The sequence below is a fragment of the Brachionichthys hirsutus genome, chromosome 17 (genome assembly GCF_040956055.1).
Source record: "Brachionichthys hirsutus isolate HB-005 chromosome 17, CSIRO-AGI_Bhir_v1, whole genome shotgun sequence".
NCBI classification, from domain to species: Eukaryota; Metazoa; Chordata; class Actinopteri; order Lophiiformes; family Brachionichthyidae; genus Brachionichthys; species Brachionichthys hirsutus.
In genome coordinates, this window is record NC_090913.1 from 11,008,026 (window position 1) to 11,034,438 (window position 26,413).

A 26,413-nucleotide genomic window follows, 5' to 3' on the forward strand; every position below is an offset into this window, starting at 1 on the left:
TGTTGATTAATCTAACAAACTCAGACACAAGCTGCAGAACTGTGATCACCATCACTCCTTAACATTTGCATTTACTTCTATTCCAGATTACCTAACCTGTTGTATTTTAACAAAACATGTCTATTCTCTAAGGAAATGCACTAATTACAATGGATTATGTTGTAAAAAAATGCACTGTGCTCCTTTTAGAAAGCCTTAACCAAAATCTGTTTGTCCAAGGATACACTTCTCATAATTTATTAGCCTGACTTTAGTCATCTAAGTTCGACACACACCAGTTAAAATATACTTTTTTCATTGTCTTGTTGAAATTTCTAATGCCAAAATTGAATTAAAGTGCCGATTGGAAAGAATATTTGATTGTGTTTCATAGTCATGTGTTTTCTAAAAAGATGCATTCACAACGAGCAAAACACATCGTTGCAGAAAACACTGTTTATTTAAATCGGACAGGAGGGGGCGTCGGAGAATCGCAGAAGTGGGTCAAATAACGTCGCTCCTCCCCTATAATGATGATGCCTTCACCAACATTCAGTAAAAATTCAGACTAAGGCAGACAAAACGGTTTTTCGCCGCTACGTTTTTAATCTATTGAGATTAAAGAAGTCGAGTTATCAGTATAGAGGTATGCGTGTTTTATAAATACACACTTAGATTATGGGTAACTATGTTAAAATTAAGTAATCACATAATAAACCGGCGTTGAAGTGCAAATAAGAAATGTTCACAGTAGATATAGAAATTACGCTACGCGTGAAGGCAACAGAATCCGATGTCAGTCTTCCGCGGGAAATTCAGTATTTGATGTTTGGATTAATTTTACAAGCGTCACAGCGACATTTATAATATAACAACTCAAGGTGCCTACAACCTTGATGTTAGAGGAGTTTGATGGTGCAGCAGACATATCAAGATGGTAAGATTGGCCCGTTTTTATCTGCAGTACAATTGCTTCTTCAATTTTCAGCTAGCAAAACCAAGATATGTTAGCTAGCTAACAGTGAGGTTTGCCGTCGCAACCAGCGTTCCCGTTCCCGTTACCGAATTGTTCGCACGGATGTTTTACAGAACCAATGCTATAAGTCCACTGAAACACACTAAAAACAACTCGATTTAAGTTTTAGGCATTTTCATTAGGGTGCCGTAGATGATTATCTCTACTACTTCCTCCTCAAGTGGACTGTTGCTCAGTGCTGCCTCTGGTGGTCGGGAGGCACATTACAACATCAATCCAAACAAGCATTACAACATGCAATACAAAAAACCACACACGCTGCCGATATTAAAACGTCCTGATCGATAACATGTTCGTCTTTTATTAATTACACAATGGAAATTACGATGGAATATTTTTTGTAGAAATACAGTGTGTCTGTCCCTTGCATATACGTCGATTATGACGTCGTATATACCATCACTAAAATGATCCAGGCCTTGTGTTACTATTTCTCTTACAGTCAAAGAAGAAAGGACTAAGTTTGGAGGAGAAGAGAACTCGCATGATGGAGATTTTCTTTGAAACCGTGAGATACTTTCAGCCATTGTCAAGGAAGTATTTTTGACGTAATAATTATTCATAGAATGCGGTAAAATAAATGTATTTAGGCTATTAGTTACATGAATTTCCAGAAATCCCAGTTTAAGTGATGCTATATACTTGCTAATTTTGACAGAGAGATGGTTCAATGTTTTCTATTTGCTTGAATATATTCCCTCATTCTCTACAGAAAGATGTGTTTCAGCTGAAAGACATTGAGAAGATTGCTCCTAAAACAAAGGGCATCGGTGAGAAATAGTCACTATTTAAAGACAAAACACTGACATCATGTAGCCTTTCTACCCTTCTTAAACAAAATCTAAATGTTCAGCTTCTACTCTTGGCTTGGTTATTATTATTGAGTCTACCACGTCATTTTCTCTTAAATGTCTCACCTCAGCAAGGGAATATTTAAACACAGAAAAATGTAGTGTGGTTTTAAAACCCTCTTTAGAAGTTGTAAATGTGATAAATCATGCATGAATACCACATAAAGTATTAGTAGCGTAAGTAAAGTATCATCACTTCAACTAGTTAAGACCACAGAGTTTGTTTTAACAGGCATTGCTCCCCTATGCATCCTTCCATGTTATGTAAAATAAATCTCCATGGCAACCGGGGACTGCCATTGCCATTTTTAGTGTATTTAGTATAAATGCATGCAGATCCAGAGCTAGCGATGGCAATAATCCCATCATGCAACGCGCAGCTTTTAAATGAAACACTTTACCTCAATGTTAGCGTTGAGCCTGAGATTACGAGCGTCGGGCTGGAGGGTCATAAAAAAAAAAAATACAAACTTGGATATTGATGTGCTGCGCCTTCTAGAGTAAGAGAGGACATTAATCCTGGAGAAACTAGATCATGTCGCTGTGATTAAAAGCACATGTTTTTGACCCCCTTACTCGGGCATGATGCAGTGACTGAGGGATGGGGGAAGGGGTCAATGAGAGATTTGCATAGTGGGGGAACCTTATGTTCCCGTAGGAGAAGAGAGAAAGTGTGAAAAGGCTCCAAGAGAATGATCTCAGATAGATTGAAAAATCTTGGTAATTAAAACGCAGACGGATTTGAAGCGGAAGAAACAAAAACCTTTTTGGAGCGTTTTCGTCTTGTATTTTCGGTTCTCATTTTTATTTTTGATGCCGCCAAACATCTTCTCAGGACTCGGCAGATAAGCTCTTTCAGTTTTCACGGCAGACCGGCTGAGCCTGCGCGTGGGAGTATCCGATTTCAGCGCCGACGCTCCTCGAGATGGACCTTCTGTTCTATAACGTCCTCTCAGTCAAGTATCAAACAAGCCAGATCGGCCGCACGCGTGTGGGTTTGGGTTCGTAAATAGTCGAGTGGTGAGCCTGGCTATCGGTAAAATGATACTTGATGTTGAATTCTATTTTTTTTAAACCCTCTCTAGAACGTGATGATATGCCAAACATCCGATGCATCCGTCATTGCCTTAAAGCCTTCCGGGTTCCTAACAATCCCGCCGCCATCGTGCATCGCTGGGAGGTCGGCGTAATGGACAGTAGAAATGAATTTAATTCTCCTCTCTGCGCCGCTTTAAGCTCCCATGACCGTTAAGGATGTGCTGCAGAGCCTGGTGGACGACAACATGGTGGACTGCGAGAGAGTGGGCACCTCAAACTATTACTGGGCTTTCCCCAGTAAGGCCCTCCACGTCCGCAAGCGCAAACTGGAGGAGCTGCAGCAACAGGTGAGGGGAGGGGGGGGGGGGGGCATGATCATCTCGAGTGATGCGAATGGTCCATAAAAACAAAGACACAAATTCTGCTTGTAAAAATGTCACTGTGGCAATATTTAAATTCAACTGAGGCTCCGCCTTTTTTTTTTTTTGCAGTTTACTAACAGATGAATTTATCGGGCTCATCTTGCCTCTGACTTTCGCCGTCTGCAGAATGTTTCTTAATAAAACTGCCCACGAATACCAACTCGCTTTCGGGATTTCTTCACGCCAGACTCCTTTTCCAAACATGCAGAGACTCGCCGTTCGAAGCGTTGGCCAATCCAAACAGTCGAACCCAGTGGCGTTGGTCCTGACCAGGTGCAGCTACAAGCTGCAGAAGAACCGAGGAGAATCTCCTCTTCGTGTTTTTAAACTGCAGGCCAGAAGCATCTGTCCAGAGCTAATTGATCACTGATGGCTTTGTTTTCTTAGACAGACCGAGGATCTCTCACCGAACACTTGTGGCGTTTGCGAACGCGACGCTGCTGCTCGCCGTCGGGTCTGCGTCTCGTTTGTACGGCAGGCAGACGGCGGCGGCGACTCGGAGAATGTTGGCCACCAGATTTCCCTGTGACAGAAAAAAACGATGTAGAGGAGCAATTTAAACTAAACGTTAGAATAAACATGGAACATCACATGAACAGTAGGTTTATTATAAAAATGGGGAATGAGGTCCAGATGGTTGCAGAAAGAACGTAAGAAAAAGAGAAACGGTTTCCTGTCTTCCTCCCAGATTTAATATAGCGCGTACTTTTACAGCACCGTTAGTAGCGATTAATGCTAATACACCTCGGGTCTCTGCTGGAGTACGCTGGTCGTGGTTACAATCTGCTTTCCTTGGCAGCGGTTTAAAAATACATGTACAATTTATTTTCTAGAATTCCCAAGCAAAGCAGCGGAAGGAGTCCGCGCAGAAGGCGGCGGCAAAGGCCAAAGAGGGCCGTCAAGATACGGTAGGAGTGTTCTTTCATACGCCTCCTCGCCTCGCGTGGAGACGCACGGATGAAATGTAGAATCCTTTGTTGGTTTCGATTGATCAATCTGCCCATGTGCAGAAGGAGAGGAGCGCCCTGCTGAAGGAGCTGAAGGCCCTGAGGGAGGAAAGAACTCTGATGCAGACGGAGCTGGAGAAGCACCGGGAGTGTGACCCCGAGGTCGTCAAGGAGATGAGTGAGTCCAGATTGGCAGGCATCGGTGTAAAGCTTCAGAATCAATCCAGTCACCTTTTTTTTATTACTATTATTATTACTAAAGAGTCCAGCCATCTGTGAAGAAAAAGCACGTTCAAGTTTCAAAAGGATTTGTGATTTTCGCTGAAAGCTTTCTTTATTCTAAGAAGTCATTCGACGCAGCAGAGAATAAGACCGATGGCTCATTAAGCCAGATGGTTGCCATGTTTTCCAACATGTGAGGATCTCATATTACAAACCGAGACAGCCGAGCATCATCCAAGAAGCGAGCCGTGGTAGAGTCTGATTCCACGCCAGGTGGCGAAGGCAGTATTGTGCAGAAGGGGTTATAAATACAAACTAAAACCTCGGCACGGCAGCGTCTTCCACCATTTTTTATCCGTTTTTGTGTGTCAGTCCTGTCAGCAGAAAAAATGTGAAGCTTTTAAAGGCGTGAAGGCCTCCGGCTCAGACGTTTTCAGAGAAGTCACACAGCTATCGGTGGAATGACAAACATCCTCCCGTCTTTTGTTCGTGTTCCAGCTGCTCTCTCGTAAAGGGTGCGTGTTTCAATGACGCTTCCATGTGACGTGTGGGATCCCAAAAAAACAAAAAAGTGTTGTGTTTTTCTGCCCCGCCCTGTTCACCAGCCTTACTTCAGTCTGCACTCGATGCTGGCGTTTCCCACGTCAACTTGGCGTGGTTGCCCTCGCTCATCTCCATGGTGATTACATTCTGTCCTACAAACACACCCACCATTGTGGTGACTTTGTTGGGCCTGCGCTGCCTTTAAAAAAAAAAGACAGTTATTAGTATCGGCGGCGGCAGCCGGAATCCCAGTCCAAACCGCGATCCTTCCTCTCGTCGTCTCCTTCAAGATCTGGAAAACGTTTTCCCTCTTGAAATACGATGACATTAGTTTCCCGTGCATCAAATCAACTTGCGTCTGCGTCCAAGTCGCGTTTGATCTGCGGCTTGTGGAAGGTGGTTTGTGTCAATCCGGTCAAATAAATCAGGAAGAAGCTCCGGCGGAACTTTAGTCTGTGATCTGTGTTGATGTTGATGTTTCGCTTCGTCTTGGTGCCTCGTAATGAACCCCGGATGTTTTATAATGGAGCGCAGATGATGCACTCAGACTCGGGAGAGGAGACGGACGAAGAGAGTGCGGCTGGGAAAGGAGACTCACTCACTCACTCACTCGCCTCTGCCGGTCTTTAATCTTTCTCGTTGACGTCCCACATGCGCAGCTCTGCTGCAGATAACGTTCTCCCCTCGGTGAAACCTGGTGTGAGCGGTTAAGTTTGTGCTTCATGATGTTATGTCTGCTGCTGAGGGGGGGGAGGGGGGCTTTATTTGCAGAAAGGTATTTAAATGTTTTGCGTGGAGGAATGTAAATCAAGCATATTTACTCACTCGGCACCCTAAACTATAAAATGTTTTTATGCTACAGAAATAGCAAGCACAATTATGTTTTTATAGTCTGAGGCCAACGGCCAAGGTTTAAAACTGGGAAAAGTCCTGACTTCACTGAAATGTCTTAAAGATTCCACATCCCAGGACGAGGTAACGGTGAAGTTCTAGCAAAGGTAACATTTGTGGAAATGATTGAATAATATTTTCATGATGAGATCAATAATAATTTGGTGGTCCACTGTGAAACAGGAAACAGGAAGTTGGCGGCTGCTCGGACACGAAGGAATATTATTATTGACCTAAAGGGAGCAATTAAAAATACACTTTTAATAGATAAAGGGTATTTAATCTCTTTTATTCAAATGTTCTTTTTACCATCTAGAAATGTGGGAGGAGTCACTGCTGCATTCACGTGGTGCCTGGTAACTGCGTATCGGACGCATCTGAACGTTGTTATTGATCCTGTTAATGGACCAGAACCCGCCTGACTCTCTCGGAGGGAGAAACGTGTTCGACCTGCTGTAATTTGAACCTGGCCTGAAGTTGCTCGTGCTATTTGAGGTTCAGAACGCTGCAGCAGGGAACATTCTGTCTGTTTGACAGAATTAATCAAACGCTCATGTTTTATTGAATTCATCTATTTTTTTTTATCCCTCACATTTCCATAAATGGTGTTAATAATAAATACCTCAATTTCATTAATAATGCAAAAAATTGATGTCGGATTTTTTTGTGTTTTTTTGCAGGAAAGTCAAATGTCGTCGCAAAAGCAGCCGTTTCTCGTTGGACAGGTGAGTCGCGCTCCAAATAAATCCACCTGCGCTCAACTTTACACCATTTTGATGACTTTCTTCTGTTTCCCGATGTTTTCTAAGGTCAGTTTGGACTCGGCGCTTTCAGTTCACTGCTTAAATAGTCCAGAGAAATGCAAAATAAACCGGCTAGCTAAAATAATGATCATCTCGATTGATTAACAATCCTTGCAGTTCTGGAATATCTGCAGCTTTAGTCTGAATACGCAGTCTGAACACGACTCCAGAATCACCCTGGAAGATTTATTCCACCGAATACGCTTTAAAGCTCAGATCAACAAGCTGCGAGGAGTCGGCGACTCGTTCGTACGGTTCTAGTCGGCTCCGCTTCGCTTTGCTGCCCCCCAATTATTTTCATTTTAAGAAGCTGTGAGTCATATCTGCCTCCTCCGTGACTTGCACTCCCCCCCCCCCCCCCCCCCTCGTCTTGGATGGACGCTGCTCAACAGGACATTCAGAGCTAGATAATGAGCACAGAAGCGTTTCCTCGCTGCTTCCTTATTGCTGCATGTCGTAATAAACGCGGATGTCCTGATGCAGCTTCTTTTTTTAATTAAAATGTATATTGGGGACAAACTTAACGCAGCAAAGTCAAGTCGGTCTAGTCTCATCAGTGTCGTGGCTGTAAACTGAGACACGCCCACACCCGTAAAGATATATTGTTATGAAGGCCTTAATAACAGGATTTACTTTCGCAGCGTCTCGTGAATCATCCCTTCAGCTCATAGAAACTCAACCTGCAGCAAAAGGAGCGAGCAGGAAGCGTCCGTCACGTCCGAGTCGAGATAACATTGATTATCTGTGCAGCTCAAGGATTCCTAAGATGGAATTTAACAAATGAACTAAATGAAAACCAGACATCTCAATCGGGAAGCGCTTTCACGGCATCGAATCCGGGCTTTCTCGGGTTTGGCAGGCCGGGCCTCGCCCACGTTGAGGCTTGTCATGACCCGCCGCATTCAGCCACGTTGCCCAAATGATTTTCAGGTGTGGGAGGTTAAGTGGGAAGTCAAAAAAAATCAATAAGCTTTCACCATAACGCCGTGCTCCAGAGCCGTAAGGCAGATTGGGGGGTTATCCCCCCCCCCCCCCTCATTGTCTTGGATTCAGATGTGATTTGTGCAGCAAAGTGTTTCTTTCATTAAACGAACGTCTCCCGATGTCTCTCTTTTCAGACAACGTCTTCTCCATCAAGTCTTGGACAAAGAAGAAGTTCGCTTTTGACGACAACCGCATTAATAAAGCCTTTGGGATTCCCGAGGACTTTGACTACGTCGACTGACCTGACGTTCCCGTCGTGCCGTGTAGGAGCTTCAGTTTGAAGGCCCGGTTGTAGTTTATTTAGAGAAGCACCGACCGTTAATTTGCTGCAAGGAGGCCGCTTGGGGAGACGCAGCAGAGCAGCCTGACTATTTGGACACCTGTTTTCGGGAAAACTGAGACCCCCGAGATGATGATTGAAAGGAATCGCCACGTACCACATCTGTGCAGCCGGCGATCCAGTTTCTAACAGGTGGTTTGGAATCAAATACTCGTGCGCTTTTTTCTGCTCATGTTCATATTTTATTTTGGACTCTGGAGTTTCTCTTTAATACTTAATTTAATAAAGAATTAAACAGAGGATGTTAACTAAATGTGGCGTATATCTTTCAAGTACACTTAACTGCGTGGAACCGCTTTTCTTGTGTGCCCCTCTGAGTTTTACCAGCCGTTCTCCGTACCGAACCCCCGAGTGCAGCGCATGGATGTGTTGAAGCACGGCCTCGTGTCCCTTGTGTTGAGCTTTTTTAAGAATTTACCGCTGAAATACTGTAAAATCTGTCACAAAAACACACTTTAATCTTTTTTTTTTTTTTTTACAGCTTCCAGCCTACTTTCTTTCTGAACAAACAAAGGAACACTGTTGTCATGACACGTCCAGAATGACGAACGCTCTGCTTATTTTCCTGCTTTTTCTCCGTCAAACCAGACGCAAAACAAGCAGCGTTCCGTTTTAACCCCGCAGCCTCGTCTCTCATTCGGTTTCACTCGCCTTACTAATACGTTAACATTCATTATCAGAATGCTTTATGAATCCCACGGGGACATTCTCTGTGAAAGATATACAGACTGTTCTTACATTTTGTATTGAGGTAACCCAAATTACACACGCACCAATAATTCTAACAATGCTGATCCTGCATAAAACTAACTGAATGCTTAGCTGCAGTTTTGTTTGGTGTGACTGACACACCCATGAAAGTAACTGGAGTATGAACTCATGTGTGTACCTGCCCAACCTGTCCCAACAGTGATTCATGAGTCTGACATGCTGCAAGCGCTCCGGGGAGGCTGTGCTTAGTTTCTGTTGAGGATCGCTGCCATGTTTGATAAATTCACATCCCGGCTGAAAAATTACCAGAAAGTTGAATGCAAAATTGAGGAAGTAAAGAAGAAGTGCTAACCCAAATAATAATGCAACAAGGAGTTACAAGCCAACTCTTTTAAGTAGCTATAAACTGAATCTGGCAGGTGCAGTAAAGATATGCGGTGGAACGTTGAAAGGGAAAAGAAAGCGCACCTAAGGATTTGAGCGCAGTCCTCTTGCATGCCTGCTATCCATGCAGGAAGCATTTTAGATCTTTTAATTAAAAGGTGTAAATGGAGAAAATTTGAAATAAGCTTTAGTGAAATCTATATCCTGCAATAAAAAGTTCACTAAACGATTAATAGAAACACCCTCATCAAAAGTACTGAAGTAGAAACGCCTTTATATTTACGTGCGGCGCTTAAATATATTTATTTCCTTTTCACTGTCGTGTTTTCTTGCGTTTACCTTCAGCGGAAGGCACGTAAACGCAACACTGGCCTAGCGGGAAGCGGCGCTGCTCGAGTCCGCACTACGCCGTCCGCGTGAGGGGCGGGGCCAGAGAGAGGGAGGGGCGGGGCCAGCGAGCTGCCGCAGCTCCTGCTGCTCGATGAGAAAGACTAGCGACAGGCATTAGGTGGGCTGCTAGCCGAGGGGCGGTATGGCGGAGCTACGGGACTTCCAACAAGGCAGCCGCTGTCACAGGAAAACGTGGATCAATATACTACTAGGAATACTACAATTACTTTTGCCGTGCGTGCAGCACGGAGGGGCGCAGCTGCAAGGTTTGTACTCACCCCTACGTTAGGTTAGCAACAACAACAAAATTAAGTTAGCAAGTGTTATATTTCAAATGGATTGCTGAGCGACACGGGCCGAATAGCATTAAAAATCGATGTTGTTGAAAAAAAATTATGTCACCAATTATGGATATTATTATTATTTTTATTTTTTTACAAACGGAAGCGTAGCCAATGTTTTGTCATCCCGCTAGTTCGTGCTAGCTTCCTGCGCTCCTGCTCGAACGAAGCGATAACTTAACGTTATCATAAAACTAGAATTGTGTTATCATTTGTTGCTTTTGCCACCATAATAAAGTTGTAAAACATTGCAGAGCGCCAGTTTATAGCTAATTAAACAGACGTGTTTGCTGCAGTATGATGAGGGACGTGTCCCCAAGTTCGTTAGCCTCAAAGCTAACTTTCTTGCTAATCAAGCAGCTAGCAAGTAGCCTTTGTCAGCTTGCCAATTCCTCCACTTGTCTGTGGTATTCATTTATAGTGACCATTAACGATGAAACAGGTTGTTAATCTATATTTTAAATATCTACACCGCGTTTCCAATCGGTCGCGTTTCGGATCCAGCCCGATTTCCTTCATCTCTTGTTCTCTTGTTCCCCCGAAGCTCTGAGTCAGATGTCCGCCAGCGTGGTCGAGGTCTGGCAGCCGGAGGACGCAGACCCGTTAGTCCCTCTACAGGTAATCACAATTCATTTTGCATTCAGTAGGATAAATGATCTATATCCTGAAACACGATCACCTAACAGTGTGCAGCCGATGCATCAGCACGTGTGTGGTTTGAGCATCCCTGTTGTTTAGCTCCAAGTGGCTGAGTTGTGTTTGTTAAGATGACCAAAACAAAATAGACTGCAGTGTAAACATGGTGGTAGAATAAGTGCCCGTAGTCAGACATGACATGAAACCAGATCTGCAGCTCACCTGCCATGTTGCTCCTCCTCGTGTCCTTTTGCACATAATTAATGTTGACGTTTTGTGCACACGTAAAGCACGTAATGAATAAGTAGCATGAGTAGGGCGGCAGCTACAGTATTCCAGTCATCTGCGGTTTGACTGGCATGCTACATGTCCAGGATTTGAGTTTTACTTCCTCTGTAATAAGAACAATAGTCGAGAGCATAGCAGTTAAATGTTTAAAGATCACCAGCTGACTGTCGCGTTACCTGAGGGGGGGTGTGGCACTTTCTGCAGGCTTTTGTTAGTGTTTGGAACCGCGTTGACCGTTTGGGTGCCGTGGCAGGAAGAACAATGCGATGCATCACACCCGAGCTCTTTTATTTAAGAATGAATGAGTGAGTTTTTCTTTATTGTAAAGTAAAGGGTCATGTTTTTCCCACTCATCTCGACCTTGCAGGCCGATGGGCAGATGGCGGAATTGTTGACATTGTTCGGTGTCATGTTTAGATAGGCAGCGATGGAGGCAGTGGCTGTCTCCGTTACACGAGCTGTGTGAAACGGGGCGTGACATGGCGTCTTTGTTCCGTATCACCGGTGGTCGTCGGGTTAAGGTGCGCCCCGTGTTTACTTTAAGGTCGTGACGCGGGAGTGTCCTGATTCGTGATAAATCAAATCGACTGTCGGACTCGTGAGGTGGATGTTATGTGCAGAGCGCTTCGTCTCGTATCACCTCTTCATTTGTAAACTGCGAGCCTTACTAAAGATAATGTGATTCTTTTTTTGTTTTGCGTTGCGTAAACGGACTCTGTCATAACCCTAAAATGCAATTTGCTACTTGTGCTTCTCTACGTTTGGATATTCCTTGCACTTTAATGTCTCACCTGCTGCAGCAGCGACAGGAATGTCATCATCGCTGTGCTGAATCAGCGGAATCTCTTTTTTTTTTTGCTTCTACTCGCTTTAGCCACAGACATGCCAGGACTTTGTGGACTTTGATTTGCTGCTTTACCTGGACAGACATTTAAAAGACGGTTGCTCAATAGAGCAGCTGATGTTACTACTATAAAGGCGTCATAGCGCTATGTTCTTCAAGGTGCACGTTTAACTTCTTACTTATTCAAGTTAGATTGCAGATTGAAAAATAAGAAGGTGCAACGTCTGACAGATCAGGATTCGCAGCAGTTTTTTCAGAGTCCTAACGTCATGCCCCGCATTGGTTCTATTTGAACGTGAAGCTTTATGTGGCCCCGTAAGGCCCCGGATCGTTCCTATGGAAACCGTATGTTCTGTGTTTGGAGAGACCAAAGCTGTAGGCCATGCATGATGCACACAACCTACAACGGTGCGGTTCAGTGGTCTTTGGGTCCAAACTGCTGCTGACTGTTGATGATTTTCGTGCAGTGCTGCTTTCATGTGTACTTTTAAGTATTCTGTTATGTTTCCTCAGGTGATTGTCAAACTAAAATTCATTTTGCAGACATAATAAAAATGTATAAAGGTTACACACCATTATAAAACATCGTGGTTTCATCCAAGCGCCACAGATTAGAGTCCAGCTAAGGGTCATCTGGTTCATTTTCTCCTCAAGTACAATGAATAGAATTTGTTCAATCTGGTTAAGTGGTTGTATGACATTGTGTGCTCATATTATATCATCATTTGATTTCCAGATATTTTCAAGTTTCCCCGATTTATCATAATTTGCTTGAATTTATGGAAGGATGCTTTGAACTCTGGATGAAATTTATTATTAGTGCTGCAAAGTGGGATTAAAAGGAAGCGCAAGGTATATAGAAGATACAGGAGTCTTTTTTTGCATGCAGTATCAACATTGTGTGTAGTATAACTGCATAATTGACTGTCTAATAGTGTCTAATCTTCAGATGTGCATCACTCATCCAGAAATCCTGAATGCAGAACATGACAACAGAACTGGATGTCTATTTCTTTGATTCTTAGAAACACGGTGAACCAGCGCTGGCAGGAGCCGCTGCCTGCTGTCTAACCCAGGGTGGAAAAGATGTCATGTTTTAGTTTCCCCAAGGCTGCTCCAGGTTTCTGCTTGGATATGCTGTTTTATTTACAGTGAAATAATATTTCCTGTAAAATAAAACCTCTTACATTTAAAGAAATCAAATGCAGATGCATTTTAGAATTTATTATTGAATTTTTTATTTTTTTATTTTTATGAAACTCGTCCGAGTTGCCAAAAGCCTGTTTGGCAGTAGGCCGAGCCTCCTTTTTTTTTTTTTTTTTTTTTTTTTGTAGGCTGCCACGTGAATCAAACATATGATTTATTCTTTTGACCAAAGTTTGTTTTCTGTTTTTTCCCCAGATGGAGACGGAACAAAGAAAGGATGGGCTTCCGCTGGAAGACAGGTACCTTGAAGCAATCCTCCACATTCACAAAGTATTACCAATTCATTACAATCACAAACTCCAGATGTTAATCCGCCACACATCATTAGACAACAAACATTTGTCGCATATAAATTCAGGGAGTAGCAGAATATTAACTACGGTGTGAATTTACTCTGACATCACCTTACATGGCATCATCCTTGAAGTGTGTTCTCCTTTTGCGTGTGGACTGGAATTATACAGTAAGACGCCGACGTAAAGTTGGCCTGTGGTTGGGGTTCGGTTCGCGAACAGGCAACGGAAAAACAAGTTGCGTGTTTTCTGTTTTTTGGGGGGGTTGTTTTGTGTACACCGAGGCAAATGAGGTGGTCTGGTTTTGGTGTAGGCTTCGTACCCAAGGCTTCGAGAAGTGCTCCCCTGTTCGGTGGCGGTGTTGTTTATGTTGGGTAAGGGGGGGGGGGCGTGTCTTACAGAGGCACAGAACCAAATTCCTGACTAATTTTAGAACTCCTTGAAAGAAAAAGGAGGCGAGTTCTGTCTTTCCCAGCTGTATTTGTTCCTGTGGAGATTGGAGAATGCATGTTTGCGTCTCTGTGGCGATATATAGTGCTATTTTGTGCAAGCGCTCGGATGCAGGAACATCTTTTTTCTCCTTCACTGACATTAAATACATGTTGTTGTTTTTTTAAAGAACACCGCACCGTCTCAAAATCAAAATTGCATATGTGTCATCGTGCTGCTTCTTGTTTATCATTCCAGAGAGGCAAGTACACCTTAAACGGCCCGGTTATCTTTGTGTTGCTAAGGGATGTAGGATTTTAGCTCTCTGGCTTATGCTCTTTTTATTTAAATTTGAATAAAAGTGCTGCTTTGGAGTGATGCGCTTCATTTTCGATGTGATTAGGTTTACATGCTGCCGGCTGGTGCCGGACAGCGCGGGAATATGGCCTTTTTCTAAGAGCGGGCCTTCTTGCCGGGTTCGTGCCGGCCGACCCGCAGGCCTCTAGAGTTGTGCCTCTCAGGCCTCTCGTGCCTGGGTTATCGGCCACTCGGCAGGCCTGCCATCACTCTGTCCCAGCCTGAAGAGCCAATCAGGCCGCAGATACAAAGGTTAATGATATCTAATCGTGGAGTCAAGTTGAACAAGAACATTTCTTTACTCTCCCCTCGTCATTCTAACGACAAAAGGTCACGCGGAACAGTGTTCGTATGCAGCGACACAAATATTACGGGATCGTGTGTTTAAAATATTCCAGCGTTGCTTTTGTTTCTACGAGGGCCTGTGAAAACCAGTTGACCTAGACTGCAGTGGTCATAACCTCTCCCCGGGAGGGGGGGGGGGGGCATCACTGAGGCCGCTGCTAACTAGCATTGCCTTTATTTGACTTTGATCCAGGGGATCAGGTAGCACCAAACATAGCTTTGTTATTTCTGTGCTGTAGCGGTGGACAGAACGCTTTCACTGCGGCTCAGCGGCTACGCGTGTCGTGAGACGACGTTTTCCTTTCGGGGCAGCAGCTGTCGACCTGAGAGCGCTGTAAATGCTAAGCTGCTAACGCAAGTTAAATTTTCTCCTCAACCTTTAATAAATAAAGAGAAAGTGGAATGCAGGAACCTGATGCTACAAGAAAACATAGAGCACAGTGTGTTTCTTAGCTTTATATTTTAGCATGCATTGATCAGCCCATGCAAGTCGTGGCTTCACACACGTAATGTTTTTTACTGCTGCGCTCTGCAGCTACAGTTTATGACCGTGAAGCTGCAGAAATTACACTTGCAGCATCAGGGCTTGTTTCCTAATTTCACCTTCACATTCAACCCTTCATTTGGGGGGGTGCTCTGTCATTGTTCAAAGTTAGTGTCTGACGAGGTACGAGTTAACAAAACCGAACTACGAGAGGGACGAATGGTTACGTAACAGAGGGGTAAGTGAACTTAGGTCAAGGTCCAGCTCACTCCCAGCTCTTTTTGTTGTTGTTGGTTCTGTTGCATATATTATGAGCTGGGTTTTTTTTACAGCTAGAACCACGAGGTAGCGTGGCTGTTCGGTCCACCAGAGCAGGTAAATGAATAACCGATGCGCGGCCGGAGCAGCAGGTGTGTGTGTAAACGGCAGGAATTCTGGGTCGCGGTTTTGCTCCGCAAATAACGCCATCGCTTCAGCAGTCGTGTCGTTTTAGGTAAATGGTCAAATAAACACGACACTGAATGTTGACATGCGACCGTGTCGAAATGAGGCGCTCGATGATGTCACTGTCGTGCACGCATGACCTATCGGCTTATGTTTACTGTGAAACTACATGTCTGCCAGAGGCGGGGCTCATACCTGGAGGTTTCCCGTTACCAGTGCCGTTGTCACGCATTTGTGAATTAAAATGTCTCTTGCTGCTCGGCAGGTCAGCAGGTTTTATGCCCTACAAGCCTCATTTGGGGAGGGGTGGGGGGGTAATTGTACCAGTGAAGATTAACGTGGGGCACGTTGTGGTTTTGCGTATTGACTGAGCAGACCCATCTTGTGCCTGCTTGGAGGCAGAGCAGCGGTTGATCAGCCTGAGCGGCAGGAAGGTCGAGTTGCAGTTTGCCCGTCTTCGTGCTTATTTCTGTTGTCTCAGCTTTGACCCCCCCCTTTTTTTTTTTTTTTACATTTCTGCTTCCTTTCCAACCGCCCACATCGGCCCAATTGGGTCCGTTGCTGTAGATCGTTGGCATTACGGCGTAACAATGGTAGTTCACCGAATCAAATACGAATTATGCTTGATGGTCGTCGTTGTAAATGAGAATTGGTTCTCAGGCGGCTTTAGCTGGATAAATAAAGGTCAAATGAAACGATGCGTGTCATTTTTCATTCACTGGAAGGCCGTCGGCTGGACTGTCCTCGCCAAAGGCGTCAATGAACCGCACGCTCGTGGTTTTCAGCTCATGTTTTTTTATGGTTTTCCTGAATGTAAGGAGATTAAAGTACTGTGGTTTCATGATTGTGTTTTTTCCATGTGGTTCTCTTCCTCCAGCTCCTCTCCATACACACGGGAGAGTGGGAGGCCCTTGCATTTCCAGCCCCCGGCGCTGGATTTCGGGACACAGTAAGGCCGGCTCTCACTTTTACTTTCATTCGACATGTCTTAACAGGCGAAGACGTGATTCTGTTCGTGCTGCAGCAGATGGAACTCTTTATTCCACGGCCAGTGACGCGATGCGTTTCATTTGGCCGTCGCTCGGTCGTTTGCTTACTTAATTTAACCCCGACTTAAAAAAAGATGGTGACGTCATAGCAAGGGAAGAATGCTTCACGCGAGGAGCCCTTCAGCGGTCACCGGGGCTGGAAACCACCCTGCTAACGGCACCGATATCAGATGTGACGCTGTGGCGGGGGGCGGGGGGGGGCAGTTGTGTTTGGAGGCCAGGAAGCAAGTCGCTAAATGGCGTTTAGATAAATGTTAAAAAAAAAAAAAATAACGGTGAAAGCATGTTACAGCTGCCTGCTATGCTGGCATTTATTTTTTTTAGGATGAACCATTCTACCCGTGTTTAAAAATGTGTCTGTGCATATTGGGCTGAACCCCAATGTCAACATGGGGACCTTTAAACGGGTCCATGCACGGAAAGGTGAGGTAAAAACCTTTGCATCTGACTTTTCCTGTGCATGAGGTTCATTTGCTTTAGAAGAAAGTCCAACGCTCACTTGACAAACAGGAAGTGGAAGCGTGTTTCAGCAGAAGCTGGGCTGAAAGTGTGAAATAGTTGAAACGGTAATGATACGTTGTAGATTGGAAACACACACGTGTGGTTGAGTTAGCAAGCGTTTTATACAGCCCGAGTAGTCCTCCTAAATAGGAACACATTCCGACCAACACTTAAGTCATCAAATGACTATTGGGAATGAAAGGAAGCGGTGAAAAACGTCGTGTTCCTGGGCTTCCTCTGCAGAGAGAAGCACTTGTGCTTCTCGGGAGCAACGTTGACCAGCGCTAATTATAGCGGCGTCGCTCCTCAACCAGATTCCACGTTTCCTCCTCTGTTGAAGCACCAAATATTTCCATCTTGCACATGCAAAGAACTATCTGCAACAGAATCGAGGGTCAGAACACCGTTATAGCTTAGCATGTGGGCGTGCATGTCTGAGGTTGTTATGTCAGATCCTGCTCGATTCTAATTCTGATCACGTGACTTTAATTAACGCAGATGTTAATGGAACCCTGCAGACGTTTGAGCTTCAGGCCCAGGCTGGCTTCTCCGTTAACGGCGCGTGACGACTGTTCCTGAAACATTAGCGCTTTATCCCTTTATGCACGTTAGATCTCGTGTTTTCCACTTCAGGGACATTTTTAAATCTGCACATGAAAACCGATTTATTCTCAAAATACTATGCAAGTGGTTTATTTATTGGTGGGACAAATATATTTTTTGTTTAAATCCATTTGGGATCGCTTTATGAAAGCTTCAGATGTATGTGTAAATCCCATTAAAACCAGTAACCACTCTAAAACACGAAGCAATGCAATAACATAAGCTGTGAGCTAACGGCGCTAACGCTCGGCTGGCCGGTGAACCGAAGGGGCGACTTTGTTGTCGCCGCAGCCTGAAACCTATAATTACATGAAGTCGTAATATAATTACATACATAAATATCACGTCTGAGGAGTGAGTCATGTCGTAGTGCAACCAGCATGCATTGCAGCTCGGTCATTTCTATGTTAACGAAGCTCCCTTCATTGCTGTCGCTAATGACTTTTAGAAGCTTCCTTATTTCCTCCTGGTTTTACTTTGTGGCGTTAAACTTTCGGCGCTCACACACACACTGTGTCTGTTGACTGAGGTAAATGATTTCCCTCTGATAAATACTATATCAACAGCAAGTAGATTGCTGGTTATTCAGCAAGTCCCATGACTGAACGAATTACCAGGCTCACCGTGTAAACACCGACGACGACGGTGGAGTAAAGGCTAATCTAACATTTTATATGGATACAAATAAGAACAATTATTTCCCATCGTGTGTAGATTAATATCAACCCGTATACGGGGTTACAGGTTCTACTGAGAACCCCCCCCCCCCATTTCTGATGCTGTTCTGTGTTTTATTTCCAGGCCACTGGGGCTGGCAAGAGCTGAAACCATATATATACACAACCCCAGCCAGGAAGTTCCTGTGACGCTGCTGTCGATGTTTACATCCAGCAGACATTTTTACATGCCTTTCTTTCACAGAAGAGTAAGTGTGTGTGTGTGTGTGTGTGTGTGTGTTATATACCCGTATATGTAATTCCCTACATGCTGCATCTATAGAACATTTACAGAGGCAGGTTAATAAAATGGAATATCATTAAATGGAGCAGTATGAACAGTATTTGTACATATACACGTGTGTGCGCCCAGGAAATACTTTCTCTGTGCCGCCTGAACTGATTGTGGCACGTTCGCTCTTCTAGGTGATCCAACCTAAAGGGAAGGCGTCTTTTAAACTCATTTTCCTCCCGTCCGAGGAGGGCAGTGTGGAAAACACGATATTTATAAACACATCGTCCCATGGGCTGTTGTCGTACCAGGTGAGCGCCGTCATCCTGTCTTTTGACGCGTTCTCTTATAATAGTGGTGAAATATTAGATCCAGTCAAAACATCAAAGCGGTGACCTCTAAATCTCTTTTCCAGGTGTTTGGTGTCGGCGCTCACCAGGGTTCATTAAAGTCTGCCCAAAGGAAGGGCAGTCTGCTGATATTCCCTCACATCCAGAGCATTAAACTGACCCAAACTCAGGTCTGTACTTCAATGTGTGTGTTGCTTCGTGCAGGTCACGCATAGTTTGGCAGTGAAGTAACGTCTCCTCATTGCAAGCAGTTGATTTCCCCTTTTCTGCCAGCTTGGAAGAAAGACTTTGTGTGACAGGCAATGAAAATGATGAGAATAATTCCGCCGTCGGCACGGAGGAAGTGTAAATTCTCCTCGCAGGGTATTAAAGAAAAAAAGAGCACTTTGAAATGATGCCAAACTTTCTTTTTTGTGTGTGTGTGTACCTATTTTTGACCAAATCAAGAATCCCTGAAAGTGTTTTATGAGTTAACCACGGCGTTCGGTGTGCGAGAAGCGGCGATGGGAGTTCACGCCTCCGCAACAGGAAGTTGGGGCGGCTGTTACAAAATGACAGTCTGTTACAGTGTTTCAACATGTAGTTAGCATCGTATACTGCATTTCCTCATAGGGTTCATCATCAGGTCGGCGTGTTTAATTTCACTTGTGTGTCTGTCGGTGTGTCGGTCGTCGCGGCGCCCCTGATCCCCCTGTCTTGTCCAACCGTTGTCCGCTACAGGAAGACGCCTCCAACGTCACGATACTGGGTTTACTCCTGGAGTGCAGCTTACCCAAGAGTCTGTCCAGTGACCCTAAGGTACTTATTTATGGTGAAATGAAACCTGGGGGGGGGGGGGCTTTGCAGCGTGCTGGGTTACTGGACTCTTATTTCTGTCTGTCCATTCATACCTTGCGTCTTTTATCGTGGCTAGAAAACAATGCGTTTTGCCATTGAGCGTTCTTTAAACGCGTCCTCGCGCTGCTTCCTGATCGCTCCGTCTTCCCCGTCTGGGCCAGGGGTCCTGTCTGCAGAGCGAGGAGCGCCTCAGCGTGCAGATTAACCTGTCGGCACGCAGCGACCGGCTCGCCGATCTGGACAAGCTGAAACCCTACGTCATTGAACATATCGTGGTGCTGCTGGTGGCCCCCGCCGCTGGACAGGCTTCAGTAGGTGGGTTTGTCTGAGCCATTAAGGGCAAACTCTGCTCCCGTAAATGCTTTGTACTACGAAGGGAATAATCAATTAACCCCATCCCTTCTTTAATATATTAATCAGTATATTTTTCTAATCATTCTTTCAGCAGGGGAACACAAAATTGGAGTTTATATGCTAAATTCCGGAGCAAAGAAGCTCTATGTAAAGGTGAGATTACGTTTACCACATGATGGGAACGGGAGGGGGACGTTTTCTAGACTTTCACCGGTTGGTTTCCGTCCCCCAGAACATGCAGGTGCTGTCCAAAGTGGAGGCCGGCCTGGAATTCAACCAGATTGTCCTGAGACCAGAAGCAAAAAACTTCACTCAAGTGGCGGCACTTGCCTGCAGAGGTAAAAACGCATCAGTGAAATCATGGCGGGACGGCGTTTGATCCAAATGTGCTTTATCACTAATAGTGACTCTCCTTCTGTCAGGATCGTTACCCGGCTATGGAAGGAAATGCGTTAATCACGTCACTTTAAAACTTCTGGAAACCGGGAGCACCCACAGATTCCTCGGACTACATCCCACCCAAGGGTAGAGATTTACGATTTCACATGAAAGTAATGCTAAATTAGAAACTATCGTAGGCATGCTGAGCGTCGTGGTGTCTTCTGTAGAGCCGGGGAGGAGGATTTGTTCGGCCTGTTCCACGTGAGGCAGCGAGACGCCGACACCGTGGATCTATGGATGACCAACTCTCTCCTCCTGCCCTTCACTGTGACCAACGTCGGCCTCTCGCCGAGGCTGCAGAGATTAATGAAGGTATGTCTGACATGCTGATGTGCAAACCTGCAAATGATTTCTGGCCGGCGATGCCGCCTTCATCTTACTCTCTGCTGCCCCCTGTCTGTCAGGTGATGAACTTCAGGGGCCCGCTGACCGTTCCGCGGGGCTGTTGGCATATTGTTTCCCTCCGGCTGCTCGGCAGGACCCTGCCTGTCGACCGGCTGTCCACGCTGAGTCTAGGAACCAGCCTGGGCACAACGCTGCACGTTCCCCTCTGCTTCCAGTCGACTCCTTTTAAGGTTCAACGTCCGCTTTGTGTCGGGTTGGGTGTCGGTGGCGTGTGGTAACGTGTGTGATGCCTCTGCCAGCAGGGGGGGGTGGTGTTTGAGGCAGAACGAGAGTGCGGGAGACCCTGCCCGCTTGGTTTGTCTGAAGCAGGTGAGCTACAGCAGCAAAATGAAACGGCCGGCCATTTTTTTTATTGTTCGTTCTTTGACTTGCTTTCTGCGACGTCCCGTCAGGTCGAACCGAATGGCAGCGCTCCCTCCTCCCAGGCCTCCTCGCCTCGTCCTGGCCCGTCGACAGCAAACTCGCTGCAGAGCTCTGCGCTCGTTGGCAGAGACACAAAGACAAGCAGCCCTGCAGGTTTATAGGCCATTATTACGAGAGAGGCGGAATGCAGGAATCTGTTGTTTCCCTGCTGTTGGCTGTCCGGTTAGCGTTCCATGTCAATCCTGTCGTCTGCTTAGGTGGCCCCGGCTCCCTGCGGAGACGTCATTGCCTCTGGACTTTGGTGCTACCCCCGTCAATGAGAGCAAGGTCGACGACACGCAGCGATTCTTCTAAAGATGGTCTGTATGCACTCACGGTTCATCTATATGACGGTCGCGTGTGTTTATTTGCTGCAGGTGAAGACGTTCACACTCAAGAATCCCTCCTCTTCGGTGCTTTCTGTGGAGATCCGAATCCTTTCCCTGTACCCGGCCCCCCTGGAGGCCCTGGACCTCCTAACCAAATGGTAAGCTGTCCAGAGTACACGTTGCTTTTATTGTTCTCGGCGTGTTCCATATTATCCCAGCTCAAACGGTCTCCTCCTCTTCTTTCTTCTTTATGGCAGGTTTAATATCAGTCCACTTTCTCTCAGCATCAACACGACGGAGTTTTCTTTCTTGGCCTCTCCTCCGAAGGTAAATCCCGAGAACGTCCCTGGGAAATAAAATGACAAGTAGTCCCTGCGTTTTGGCTCTCAGGGTTATGATTCCTTAAATTAAAAGCACAACGCTGTCGCTTGCAGGCGGGTGAGCGCCTGGAGGACATGAGACGAGAGGGCGTCCTGCGTCTCCTGCTGCAGCCCTGGGAGGCCAGAGAAGTCGCCGTGGTCTTTACTCCCTCCGACCACACGGCCACCACCACCATCCTCATCATCAGGTACTGATTCTTATCACGGGGGGGGGGGGGGGGTCAGCGCTTTTAGGCTTTGTAATGGCGGAAGATTTGAGGCTTTAGAGCAGGTCAAAGCGGTTTGACCTCCACGTCAGGACTTTACAGGAAGTGTCGTTGGAAAAAGGGCCGTTTCCAGCCGCGTTCGTTCTGGTCATGGTCGTTTGGGGTTTTATCTGTGCTTCAGGAACAACCTGACGGTGTTTGACATGAAGACGGTCCGGGGCCACGGTGCCAAAGAGCTCCTGAGGGTCGGAGGCAAGCTTCCTGGTCCGGGAGCCTCGCTGCGCTTCAACGTTCCTCAGTCGACTCTGATGGAGTGTCGGGACGGTGAGATTGCTTCGACTTCCCGTTTAAGTGTTAAACGAGAGGCGAGGCTGAACGCTGCTCGCTTGTTGCCCTCAGGCCTGCGCACCAACAAGCCGCTGTTCGCCATCAGGAAGAGCTTCAAGGTGGAGAACGCCGGCGAGCTGCCGCTGACGGTCGTGTCCATGAACATCAACGGGTATAAATGTCAGGGCTTCGGCTTCGAGGTCTTGCAGTGTCGCCCCTTCATCCTCGATCACAACTCCTCCTCTGAGATCACCATCGCGTAAGTTCAGTTTTTCTATTTTCATTTTGGATTCCTTTTTTTCCAATCATAATATTAACTTAAAAGCGAGCAGCCACTCTCGACCGTTTTGTGGCGCCGTTGGTTGGGCTATCCGCTCTCTGAGCTCTCTCTAGTTCCCTTCCTGTCCCGTCCTCGTCTCTCACCACCTCCCGCCTGCGCCTCCAGGTTCACCCCGGACTTCACCTCGTCCTGGGTGATCCGGGACCTCTCCCTGGTGACGTCACGCGGCACCTCTTTTCCTTTCACCCTCAACGTCACGCTGCCCCACCACATGTTGCCTCTGTGTGCCCAAGTGGTTCCGGGTCCCACCTGGGAGGAAACCTTCTGGGTGGTCACCCTCATCTTCACGTGGTCAGTACCCTGAGGTCACCTGAGTTCAGTTTTTGACAGGATCTGACGATGTCCCTTTGTGTGTTTCAGCTTCTCCCTCTTCGGTGTGTGCCTCATGGCCTTCTATCAGGCCCAGTACATCCTGACCGAGTTCTCCTCCCCCGGCATCAGGAGCAATCACAACGCCGTCCTGCCCCGGGACAACGGCCCCGTCAATAACATCACACCCAACGGAGTGACGTGTGTAGACGCTCTTTACCGTTTACGTGAAGACAAACATGGATTTGTACTAAATATGTATTTTTATGCGTCTCTTTTACAGTAAAGCGAAAGGCAGCTGTAAAAGCTACGTGGACACGTGTCACACCTCAGACAAAGGTAAGGGGCGTGGCTCTCCGGCCCTGGCCAACAGCCCCGGCCCACGCCCTCAAACCTCGAAGAAAAGCTCCTCGGTCGCCCCGTCCCAGATGCAAAAGAAACACAAGGTTTCTCTGTATTACACCAAATACAAGTCCAACCCGTCCGCGGCGACCGCCGGTGCTGCGACGGTGGATGAGGAGAACGAGGCCCTGGCGCCGGACCGCCCCCTGACCTCTGACCCCGACGTCTGCAACAATAACGAGCCAGCCTTCGTCAGTGAGCTGGATAAAAACACGCCCGCGTGCTGCAAGGAAGACGCCCACAGCCGTGTAGACGATGGAGAGCCAGCAGCAGTTATATTTCCCACGGAAATACCCTCTGGCTTCCCCAATAACGTCACCCTGAGTCCGGGACCCAGACCGGGCCTGTTGGTCTGCAGCCCCATGGAGAACGACGCCCAGAAGGTCGACTCCGAGAAAAGGGAATGTTCAGGAATGGAGGTAAGACAACGTTCCTTTAAGCGTTGTCTTGCATCGACAAAGACGGGTGCAAACCCAATTTTGTGTTTCTGTCCAGCTGAGAGAGGATGGGAAAGGCCAGAAAAAGAAAGCACAGAGTGCAGATCCTGGATCAGCTCCAGGAAATAATAGGGGAAAGAGGAGCCGCAGAAAGACCGACGCCGTCTCCAGGTGGGCGTCAAGTGGTTTCTGTTTTAATGTTATTGCTTTAGGATGAGTTGCGTCATCGTTTCTGTCTCATTCCTGCCCCAGTGCTCCGGAACACAATGTGGTCGTGATGCCAGAGAGAGAGAAAGAACCAGATTGGGAAACGGGTGACTGCAACGCCACTGCAGCCCGCAACCGGAACCGCTGCTGCAACGGCGACAAATCAGAAGCCCCGCAGCCTGGACCGGGCGCCGAGAGCCCCGCCAAACAGAACGGTGGGCGTCCACTCACGGTTCTGTCTCACAAAAACCAAGGCTGGACTTAGATTCACCGGCCTCGTTGGTGTCCAGCAGGTATGTGTCCCGCTCGTCCTCGCCGCAAGTGCACCGTGGAGCGCCGCGGCGGCGGAGTGTGCGAGTCGGGTTCGGACTCCGGCAGCTCGTCGGGCAGCGTCAGAACCAGCAGGGGGAGCTGGGGCAGCTGGAGCAGCACCAGCAGCATGGAGGGAGACCGAGACCCCAACGGCCGGGCACACGCCTGCACTACCTCGTCCAGAAAAAGTAACGAGCCTCATCTCAGAACTGTCGAGGTGTGGGACGCAGCTGAGTCTTTGTGGTTTTTAAAGGGGAATCCATGCAGTACAGCGTCTACCCCGCAGAGAGAGACTGCTACCAGACCATGAACACAAACTACAAGGTGTTGAGGTGAGGAGTGCACAAACGCTCACACGACAACTGCAGCCATCGGCAGATTCAATGAAAGTAACTCGTGTAAACGTCCTAATGTACACTGTGAAGAAGTGAAATCAGTATTTTATCTCTTCGATATCAGAACCTTTTGCCTTTTAAGCGTTGCCTTTTCTCTGATTACCATGAGCAGCTTGTACCAGAAAGACCCGTGCCAAAGCCCCGACCCCACGGTGTCCTGCTTTGCCCCGAGCTTTGCTGCTGTTGCTGCAGGAGTGGACAGAAATGTGGACAAAGACGTTCAGCGTAAGTAAAGCGCGAAGCCGCTACGCATCCGAGCCGCGTGCGTTACCGCCGGCGCCTAATCTAAGCTTGCTTTGTGTTCCCTCAGACGTGACGGGTCAGTATTTGCCCGAAGAGACGTGGTCCGCTCCATCCATCCCGCTCACCAATGAGTTCAGATACAACACGACAGAAGCCCTGCCCTACATACCTCAGCCGGCGACCACCGCGTCGTACAACGGGTAGCTGTTGCTAATGCTAACGCCTTTAGCAGTTCTCTTTAGAAGTGCTACTCCGCAGGCTGCAAACATCTGTTAGCGTTATTTAACTGCATCCCTCTGTAAACGGCCCCAGAACGGACCTGCTTGGTGACGAATCCGCTCACCGTGCCGTTTTGAAGTATTCCATCTCTCTCGTTTCTTGCAGGTTTACGTGGAACAGCGCCAACAGCCAGAGCAACAGCCCCTACACCTACCGCGAGGACGGGAGCTACGCAGGTACGGCTTTCCCGCACCCGTTTAACCTCTGCACTCCCGACACGCGGCGACGCTCACGTCCGTTCTGCTGGTGTCGCAGGTCATGGAACGTTTCCCGGTGGATTTCCCAGTCAGGAGGGCCAAAACGCCCGCTGCAGCCAGGGGAGCTGGAGCGAGGAACAGCCTCAGGAACCACCCTTAACCTGGGACACGGTGGCCTGCGTGGGCAGCAAGGTGACGCGCACGCCGCCAAACGAGACGGTTCTAACCATTACTTGCTTTTTTTTCAGCAGAATCAAGGATTTAAGTCATAAAATGAGCTTCCCAGCTAACACGTCTGTTTCTTCCTCCTCGGCAGCCGTACTTCTCCGGTACCCGCAGCCTCTCCCCCATGTCCAGTCTCTTTGGATCCATCTGGACGCCGCAGAGCGAGCCCTACCGAAGCCACTTCCAGCCTGAGCGGCCCGCCCCGATGCCCCCCGTCTCCCCCATCACCCCGCCTCATTCCCCCTTCGGCCGAGAGCCGGAAGGGAGGTGCGCCCCCATCCAGTACTCCAGCTTCAACCCGTTTGGCCCACACATGAACCTGGACATTTGGAACTCGCCCTCCAACCGCAGCTCCAACTCACAACTGTCCAACGACTCCGGTTACTGTGGAGACGTCTGAAACCAAAAAACAAAAAGGCAGACCTTCGTAAAAGTCCAAACATATAAAATATTCATATGTAAAAGAAAGGAAACAAAAGTGAATGTTCTTTTATCATTATTTGGGGAAATGTGAATATTCCTTCTCTTTTATGTTCCCACTTTCAAATGTTAAATGTTGTGAAAGATTAAGTATTTGTTGTATATTTTTCTAGATGTTTTGCAGTTTTCATCATAGAAAATAAAAAAAAAGGTTTTGTACTTGAACTTGTTTCTTTTGTTCCATATTGTGGTTTTGATCCTCTTTCTACCGTTTCCTGTTGTTTCTCGGCACGCCCGTGATTTAAAC

The 26,413-nt window shown here is 46.9% G+C and overlaps 2 protein-coding genes across 2 annotated transcripts; both read left to right on the plus strand.

The window, feature by feature from the left end:
- Window positions 1-913: 913 nt before the first annotated feature.
- Window positions 914-8,250, plus strand: mnd1 (meiotic nuclear divisions 1 homolog (S. cerevisiae)). Its single transcript, XM_068751058.1, has 8 exons — window positions 914-925; window positions 1,458-1,523; window positions 1,728-1,785; window positions 3,103-3,251; window positions 4,160-4,234; window positions 4,337-4,451; window positions 6,610-6,654; window positions 7,851-8,250. Exons 1-8 carry the CDS (start codon window positions 914-916, stop codon window positions 7,955-7,957), a joined length of 627 nt encoding a protein of 208 aa, XP_068607159.1. The 3' UTR covers window positions 7,958-8,250.
- Window positions 8,251-9,683: 1,433 nt separating this feature from the next.
- tmem131l (transmembrane 131 like) lies at window positions 9,684-26,313 on the plus strand. Its single transcript, XM_068751088.1, has 34 exons — window positions 9,684-9,807; window positions 10,427-10,500; window positions 13,052-13,095; window positions 16,086-16,157; window positions 18,163-18,286; window positions 18,504-18,620; window positions 18,725-18,829; window positions 19,380-19,457; window positions 19,658-19,811; window positions 19,945-20,003; window positions 20,083-20,188; window positions 20,273-20,375; window positions 20,459-20,603; window positions 20,696-20,866; window positions 20,939-21,005; window positions 21,089-21,212; window positions 21,317-21,386; window positions 21,476-21,585; window positions 21,685-21,754; window positions 21,862-21,995; window positions 22,195-22,337; window positions 22,413-22,599; window positions 22,786-22,971; window positions 23,041-23,190; window positions 23,273-23,810; window positions 23,887-23,999; window positions 24,081-24,250; window positions 24,329-24,535; window positions 24,601-24,679; window positions 24,855-24,967; window positions 25,053-25,185; window positions 25,370-25,440; window positions 25,520-25,653; window positions 25,778-26,313. Exons 1-34 carry the CDS (start codon window positions 9,684-9,686, stop codon window positions 26,084-26,086), a joined length of 4,584 nt encoding a protein of 1,527 aa, XP_068607189.1. The 3' UTR covers window positions 26,087-26,313.
- Window positions 26,314-26,413: the final 100 nt, after the last annotated feature.